Raw genomic sequence first — 9,148 nt, forward strand, 5'->3', positions numbered from 1 at the left:
AAGATCGCATCCGTTGTCGACTTCCCCTTGCGAAAATCAAATTGGTTCGCGGCCGCATCGGCGATCCAGAAATAGCGGTAGTCTTTCAGCCAGATATTTTATTATTAATTTTATTATTAATTTAATATTATTAATTTTAATTATTATTATTTTTTCCAGGTATTTCCTTATTACAAATCGGTCAATATGACGCCGGGTCTGATGCGTCTCTATCGGGGCCTTTTTTAGAAGGGCACGGATTGAATCTCTCTTCTAAACCTCTAGGAAGAAGCCATAACGCAGGCACGCATTGAAAAGATCCCTGAGCTCCCTTTGGATTATCTGATAGGCAGCCTTAAGAGCTTCGACCTCGATTCTGTCGAGGTCTGGCGCTTTCCCGTTCCTCTGATCGCGTACCGGATCTCTGCTTTGTCGAAAGGTGGGACATCATCTGTCTTCGAAGGGTTGTCCCTCAGCTGACGTTTTGTTCTTTGGGTGACTGTGTTATCCGGCATATTGTCCGAGATCAGGGAATCCATCATATGGGCGTACATTTCCCATGTTAATGGTCTTCCATCGCCGTCCCTTCAATTCTTCGGTGTTGTTATTATCGCTTATGGCGCGATCTTTCTGCAGCGGAGTTTGTATATCACTCCTCATGGGTCGCGGTTGCCCTCAAGAGTGTTGCCAGTTTTCGCGTCTGACTTTTTCATGTGGTTCTTTTCATTTCCAACAGTTCAGGAGTACACTCCATCTGAAATGTCTTCCTCGCAGCATACATTCTCCTTTTCCGCAGGGTCAGGATTCTTTCCACCACATTACTGATGGCATGATTGGATGCTTCGATGACATTGCTTTGTAGGGCGGTTGCTGCGGAGGAGACCTCGTCGGCTGAGGTAATCTCTTAGGTGTTCTCGTTCCCGCAACTCCAGAAGATATTTCTGGAACCTTCTCCAGATCAAAACGCTGATCGATTTACAGTACAATGCTTACTCGTATTGCGTTGTGATTACTGGTTGTTCAGTCTTCCACGATAGACCATTCCTTGACGAGTTTGAGAATGCTATATGATGCAAGAGTTATATCAATGGTCAAAGCGCCCGAGTGCGAGCGGAAAGTCGATGGTGCTCCCGGCTCGTTCAGCACCGTAAGATCGAAGCGTGCCAGCACCAGCTCAATCTCCTCCCCTCGGGCATCCGCTTGTCTGCAGTGTCAGAGGGGCGATTTCGCGTTTACATTGGCCAGTTTAATTACCTTTTCCCTTAGAGAGCAACCATGATTTTGTCTATCTTCCATATGTACGGGTTCACTATATCTGAACATTGGAAAGAAATGCTGGCCAAATATATTCGGCCGAACGTCCCGACCAGCTCCACGCACACGCAATGTTTATCGGATAGATGCGTAAGCTTGATGGCCGTAATCATCGGATTTCTGACGACGATGCCGACCATGACTGTGGTGCCCGACCCAATCCCACTTATTATAAGCATGCGTTGACTGAATCCGATAAACTTTTGGATTGTAAGACTCCTCCATTAGTAAGATATATATTTTCTTCCTCCATTACTCTTACAATTTCCAGCGTAACATATTGCGATCTTCGCATGTTAAGTTGGGCCAGTCGAAGCTCGCGACCATTTCCTAGGTTTTTACTGACCACATAGTCTGTTCTTAACAGCATTTGATTAAGCGCAGCCACGTATGAGGGGCAAGTTTTATCCGTTACTGTGTGTGAGGATGGCTTCCCGCTCTTCTTATAATGGTGATAGACGGAGTTCTTTGACTTGTTAGGACAGTTCTTAAAGATATGTCCTTTCGCTGCACAATAGCCGCAGATTTCTTTTTCACTGCGGCAATACTTAGCACTGTGGCACTTATAATATTTTGTTGCCACTATATAGTCCTGAATCCTGCAATAACTCCAGAGTAGAAAGGGAATCTAGAATCAAAAGGAATCTTGTTAATCCATTCGTGCGCCTCACTAATATGATGAGGCATTTGTCTATTTTAATGCGTCTGCGATCAGAAGGATCGCGGCGGACTTCCGAGGATAAACCCTCCTCGAAGAGCATAATATAATAATATTTAATTTATATAGAATTTATATAATTATATAATTTGATTTGAATCCACGCTCCAGCGGCCACCATCAAAAAATCTATCTACAAGTCTCGAAAAATTAGGAGTGAAGACTTTTTCGGAGGACGATCTTAATCACACACCGAAGCGTGTTTCCCAGAGATTGCTTCACAAAGGTATCACCTCAAATTCCGCGCAGCGGAGTTTCACTGCGCGAGCTCTGCCCCGCGGCCTAGATGCACAATAGTGTGTTAGGAATCGCATCATTCGGTGTAAAGAGCTGAAACTAAACGGCTTATTAGTTATATTTAAGTCAGTTGGCAGTTGCTTTTTTTCATGCAATATATAACATATAACATATATATAACATATTATATATATAACATATATATAATATTTTATTTATCTTTCGATTTTTCTTCTTAACTTTTGTTAATCACAGAATTTATTCATAGTCAATGAACTGATTTGCAATTTCGATTGAAGTGCGGAAGAAGATATTAATGATGCTGTTTTTACATTCCTACAAGATAGACCGAGGAGCTTTATATTTTGCTTTGTATCTTTTGGTATTGCTCCTTTGCATCCTACTATTGGAATTACCTTTACTTTTAAACCATTGATTTTTACTCTAATATATTCTGCTATTTCCTTGTACTTCCTTATTTTTTCTCTAAAAACATTTCTAATATAATTTTTGTCTTTGTACCTTACCATTATGTCTACTACGAAAATCTTGTTATGGTCTTTAATCACCAAATTGAGCTTCTGCAGTTCTCCTCTTACATTAACAGTCGATTCTTCGAAGACTGCTGTATGCTTCGGTAATTCCATTGTCAAATGATATATTTCGTTATATCTTTTGATTCTCCTTGGCTTCGTTGCATGCAGTTTCCAAGGATATGAGCCAATTTTTTGCTTTGCACTTCGCATCTTCTGCAAAAGTGATCTAGGTTATTATTCGCATGTTTTACTATTACGTCTTAAACATGTTCGTCCTTAATCTTAATGCATCGATGGCTTCAATAGTTTCGGGTTGTATAACCAACATCCTTATCTCCGAAGAATTCCCGGATATCCTGACCTTGTAATTTTTGTTTTTCCCAATTTTTCTGTTTTCTTCTTTTTTAAAATTATTCATTTGGTTCGATCTGATCGAGTATTGCTGGCCATTATAGATCTATGAACTCGTCATATTCTTGCATTATTCTGCCTTGCGTATACTTTGCATATAGCTTGATTTTCAGATTCCATTATTTTTAAGGCATTCCTTATTTTTGCTAATTTTACTATGTTGGCTACTTTTTAGATGCCCAGACCTCCATAATCTTTTCTGTGTATAATAAACTGTCTGTAGTGGTTGTGTGTAAGTGAAGGATTTTTTTATCATTGTTTCTTTATCTATGCGGTCCAGGTGTCTCAGCAATGGCGGGCGAGCTATATATGTACATATAGCCGATATATGTATCTGGGCAGAAGGAATATATGAATTAAATTTATTTTTTGATGCGATTTTAATGCATCTTAGATACACTCATTACTACGTTCATGATTTCTTCAATTGAGGTTTGGTGTAACCCTTTCCATGGATCTCAGTTCCAAGATATTTAATGGTATCTTTTGGTCATCACTCATTTTTAGTTGTAGATTCGTTAGATGTCATCCTTTTTAGATTTTATCCTTGACAATTTGAAAAGAAGAGCATTTGTTAATTGCAACTTTCATATCCAGTTTCCTTAGAAAATTGTGTACCTTATCGCATTGGATTTGGGCTTCTGTTTTCAATTCGCCTCAAGTTTAGAACGCAGTATGGGAGATCAAATACTTTCGATATCTCTATAATCGTTGCAATAGCTCCTCTCTTTCACTTTCACCAAAATATTATATATTTTCAATATTATTTTTGGTCTTTTTTGAAATTTTTTTGACTTACATTATTTTATTTAGTTTCTTATTCTTATATCCACTATTAATGAAAATATTCTACTAAATATTGATCCTGTTGCTATAGGCCTCCGCAACGTTCTTTCTCGGTTTTGAGGTGAGCGTGATGCGGTTTAGCTTCCATTGTGATAGATTCTATTAAGCCTAAGCAAGAGGAAAACCCCCTTCGAGAAGACGAAAAAGAAATAGATTGCATGGCTGAAGAGGAATCGATAATAAAGGAAAAAGGAAACATCCTCCCCCAAAAGTTCATTGACACTCTATTAGAAGGAGTGCCAAGTAGCAAAAGAACGGAAAAGGAACTTAAACAAAAAAACAACAAAAGGAACACCCATAACAAAAGAAAAAGGTACCAATACGCAAAACACCAGGAGCTATACAAAAAGAGCCCAAGAAAACTCCTGGACTTGGCACTAATGGGTGATCATAATAAAAGCGTCACAGTCAACCTCCCAGAGGCTGATTCAGTTCATCCACTATACGAGAAACTCTGAGACCAAGAGGGACCCCATAAGGGTATCAAAATAACAAGAAATGGAAATTGAAACAAACGACATATGGTCCCCTATCTCGGTAGGGAACCTCATAAATAAATTCAAGAAAATAAAAGCCGATACCGCTGCTGGTACGGATCAAATAAAGAAACTCCACCTCCGGAAAAAAGGGGCATTGCATGTATTCGCTAAAATGTGTAACCTCTTCATGCTGCACCGAGTATACCCAGCACAGTGGAAGATCAACCGTACCACGCTTATTCCTAAACCAGGAAAAAGCGTGGATGAAGTTGGTAACTGGAGACCAATTACCATCGGGTCTCTACTGAAGAATGTACTCGGCTATGATCGATATAAAAATACGATCTAAAGTGAGGCAGCACCCAAGACAGAAGGGGTTCACAAAAGAGGATGGTTGTAAAAACAATATAGCCATCCTCAGCGATGCCCTCACCAAAATGAAAGAGGAACTAGGTGGAGTTATAACAATCATCGACATTACAAAAGCGTTCGATACGGTCCCCCACAGCGCGATAGGAGACGGCTTAAAAGCAAAAGGGGTTCCATCGCTTGTATATAATTACATAAAAAACATCCACGAAGGATGTAAAACAATAATAAATTGTAAAAACGATATCAAGATACCAGTGGACGTGCTGAGAGGAGTTAAACAGGGAGACCCACTGTCGCCACTACTTTTTAATTTGACTCTTGACCCCATAATTGGGATAATCGACGAGACGACGGAAGGTGTAAAACTCGGAGGCGAGAATGTATCAGTTCTCGCCTTCGCAGATGACCTTGTCCTCCTAGCAAAGAATAAAGATATAGCCGATAAACAAAATCGGCTATTATATGAATACTTGAACAACCTCCAAATGGAAGTATCCGCAGATAAATGCTCCAGGTTTCAAATTCTACAAAAAAACAAGACGTGATTCAGGTAATTCACAATTATCACTGGATCAGCAAAGCATACCATACGCTGACCCGGAAGGCAATCAAATACCTAGGAATCACGCTTAACCCGTGGAGCAGAATATGCAAAATCTCAGTCAAAGAAATAGCAGACGCAGAAAGGCGCGTCAAAAACCTAAAACTGAAGCCGCATCAGAAGGTCAATTTAATAAGGACCTACCTCTTGCCCAGATATATCCACAAATTAGTGGCCAATTCCCTCCCGCTGGGCACCCTAGAACAAATAGACCACGAAATAAAACAAATAATAAAGGAAATACTACACCTCCATTCGTCTACAACCGACGGCATAATTTACATAAACAAAAATCATGGTGGTTTGGGTGTACAGCGGGTGGCAAACATTGTCAAGCTAGCAAAAATAAGAAATAAAGAATAAAAATGACAATGTCGGATGACAAAGTAGTCTAAAATGCATTCTATGGGCAATTATATAGGAAATTATCAACAAGTATGCAGCATCCATAAACCTGCAATGGCCATGTGAAGTTGACGAAATTGAAGCGGCACGAAAGAAACTAAAGAGAGCGGATACCGACAAATGGAAACAGCTAGCCTCGCAAGGACAAGGCATAAAAGAATTTTTCGGGGATAGAATCGGAAACGAATGGCTGTACAACCCCGAATTACTAAAACCGTCTAGGTATCTGGACGCACTAAGATTAAGAACAAATACATATGGAACAAGAGTCGCACTCCGAAGAGCAAAAAAAGATACAAATGAACTGTCAGAGATGCGGCGTTCAGGCCGAGACTCTAGGACACATATTGGGACTATGCACCCACACAAAAAACCAGAGAATAGAAGAAGGCACGATGAAATTTGCGATTTAATAATGAACAATATCCCCAAAAATAATACAATTCTAAGGGAGCCCGAAATCGTGGTGAACGGGGAAATGTGTAGAGCCGATATGGTCATAAAAGACCATGACACAGTCTACGTAGTCAATATAACCGTCCAATACGAGAACAATGACTGCCTAAGGAAGGTTCATAACGAAAAATACAATAAATACGAAAGGTTAATAGTTAATTCCTCTAAAAAGGAAACTAATCGCAAATAAAGGCCGTGTACTACCGGTGGTAATTGGGGGCACAGGGGCAGTACCCCGAGCCACTATTGGGAATCTAAATGTCCTAGAGCTCCAGAAAAAGCATGCCCTGACGGCTTCGCTAATTGCCCTCCGATCGTCAATTGTGATGGCAAATCAATTCCTGGATTACGATCACGCATGATATGCATATATATATGCAAAAGCATATACAAATTATAATCTCTCTATTTATTTATATACTTTATTTATTTATTTATTTATTTATTTATTTAATTTATTTAATTTATTTAATTTATTAAATTTTACAGCACATGACGAAGCCGCAAGGCCAATTTAAATATTAACCAACGAACGAGACTTATGGTCGAAAATAATAATACGACAAGGTAGCTGCCAGCTGATTGACACTTAGCCCGTCTCGGCCTTTTACACCGAGCGGTGCGAGTCCTGACGCACTATTGTGCGTATAGGGCGCGGGGCAGGTTCTATTATATAGAACCTGGGGCGACGCCTCCGCGAGGCATTCCCTGGACAACACACGCTACGGCGTGTGGCTAAGAGCGCCTCCCGAAAAGGTCCCCGTTCCTAATTTTGTCAGAAAAGTTACCACAGGGACTGGCGGCCAGGGACAGCTAACTGGCTTGTGGCGGCCAAGCGTTCATAGCGACCTTAAAAATCCAGGAGAGGTCCACGTGGAGGTGTCGCGCAGCATGTCTCCAAGGTAAAGAGTCTCTAGTCTATAGATTATATAGTCTATAGATAGTCTAGTAAATAGGTTAATGCAGATAAGAGAAGTCGGCAAATTGGAACCGTAACTTCGCAATAAGGATTGGCTCTGAAGAGCGAAGCGTATTAGGCTTAGTCGAAAAGCGGGTTTGGCTGACGTGCCGGGCCTGAGCGAGCTGAACGGGGCATGGTCTTGTACCTCGCACCCAGGATCTCGGTCCCGTGCTTTGGCCTCTCGCGGGTCTTCCTTGCTGCGAGGCTTCCGTGGCGGCTCTGTCATCGTGGTCGCTCTCTTCGGTCGCCATTCAACGCTCAACTCATAACTGATATGGATTAGAAGAATCCGAATGTCTAATTAAAACAAAGAATTGCGATGGCCCTCGAGAGTGTTGACGCAATATGATTTCTGCCCAGTGTGCTGCGCAAAATCATCAACGTCACCACAGCGGATATGAAGTTTGCAACTATCACGCCATTTTTACAAAGTAAGCCGTCGCAGGCGCTTCGATAACAAGTACTACGTGGGTGCTGATTCTAAAATACCGCCTCCAACTAGGTGTAACATGCAATATTATTTTGGAACTGTATTGACAAATTATCGTTTATTATATAACCGTTATGCCGCCTCCATCTGAGCCTAAAAATAATACACCGCCAGTCCTTTGTATACAAACAAGAATGAGTCAACGGTTTGCCTATGTGTTCCATCCGTTGCGCTTCGTCGAAAAGCAATATGCCGCTAGTGCTGCAAAGCGATACGCCGCTTGCCTGTTTTGTGGCGGCGCGTTGCTGGGGTGGCTAGTGACGACCCAAAGAGGTGCGGCGCGTAAGCGATGGTGATGCGTGAAACGGGGTTCTTAAGAATTATAGTTACGGAGACATAACCTCTTATGTAAGTCGTAGTTCTTCGCGTGGTCCGTTGCGCTTCGTCGAAAAGCAATATGCCGCTAGTGCTGCAAAGCGATACGTCGCTTGCCTGTTTTGTGGCGGCGCGTTGCTGGGGTGGCTAGTGACGACCCAAAGAGGTGCGGCGCGTAAGCGATGGTGATGCGTGAAACGGGGTTCTTAAGAATTATAGTTACGGAGACATAACCTCTTATGTAAATCGTAGTTCTTCGCGTGGTCCGTTGGAATGCCTATCGATCTCTCATCGGAGGATCATAGAGTTTGGCTACGACGAGGCAAGAACACCGATGGGGAGCAGCGAATCCACCTATCCTTAGTTAAGAAAGCGAATGGACTGTCAGCCACTAATGCTGAATTTCTTAACACGTTCATCGCCCAGCGTGATTTCGATGAGTTCCTCACGGGACCCAAATGTTGCTGGCTCGGAAAACCAAACTAGAGCGAGACAGCACTTGTAAAGCGGTCAGGTCTGGCCTTTATTTTCAACAATTCGGATATCTCTAATAACCTAACAGTAATTTATGAGCAGGCATGATTTTCTTAATGTTTTCCAGATTTTTAATTTAACAAAGAAAACCAGGCAATGGCCACTTTACAAGTCACACTTGCATGCTATGCGATAGACTACCGTGAAAGCCAGCGAAAAATCTTGACCTCCACCCTTCGAAACCGCCCTCAAACGCGATGATTGGTTCTTCCAACCTCTTTTTGTATGCATTTTCACGAAAAGTAAGGATTAGGAAAAAACAACAACCAAACTCGCGATAGTCTTGCAGTTGACTTAGAATAGAAATAGACGAGGTAGATAGAATTTAGTGACGATATAGTTTACCAAAATACAATTAGAATGTTAGCACACTATAAAAATATAAATGATAGTAAGGAAAGTAGTGATGAAGAAATAGTGAATTTTAAAAAAAAGTTTACAAATAAAATTTTATCAAGTTCAAGTTCGGATGATGAGGAAATGCAAGTGAAGAC

At 41.2% G+C, this 9,148-nt stretch overlaps 1 protein-coding gene across 1 annotated transcript; it reads left to right on the forward strand.

Moving 5' to 3' along the window:
• The first annotated feature begins 4,692 nt into the window (after positions 1–4,692).
• Positions 4,693–7,584, forward strand: LOC116415279 (uncharacterized). Its single transcript, XM_086907502.1, has 9 exons — positions 4,693–4,792; positions 4,872–5,071; positions 5,141–5,383; positions 5,538–5,828; positions 5,915–6,501; positions 6,580–6,719; positions 6,844–6,862; positions 7,032–7,256; positions 7,392–7,584. Exons 1-9 carry the CDS (start codon positions 4,693–4,695, stop codon positions 7,582–7,584), a joined length of 1,998 nt encoding a protein of 665 aa, XP_086763628.1.
• Positions 7,585–9,148: the final 1,564 nt, after the last annotated feature.

This window comes from Apis florea, unplaced genomic scaffold (assembly GCF_048593485.1).
Source record: "Apis florea isolate Af1SG1 unplaced genomic scaffold, ASM4859348v1 contig_1634_pilon, whole genome shotgun sequence".
In the NCBI taxonomy this organism is placed as follows: domain Eukaryota; kingdom Metazoa; phylum Arthropoda; class Insecta; order Hymenoptera; family Apidae; genus Apis; species Apis florea.

Excerpts from the sequence above, each read along its gene's own strand:
- LOC116415279 (XM_086907502.1), top strand. The coding sequence starts at position 4,693 with ATGTGTAACCTCTTCATGCTGCACCGAGTATACCCAGCACAGTGGAAG. Across the intron at positions 4,793-4,871 it reads AAAAAGCGTGGATGAAGTTG|TGAGGCAGCACCCAAGACAG; the intron begins GTAACTGGAGAC and ends TACGATCTAAAG. Across the intron at positions 5,072-5,140 it reads CAAAAGGGGTTCCATCGCTT|ATACCAGTGGACGTGCTGAG; the intron begins GTATATAATTAC and ends AACGATATCAAG.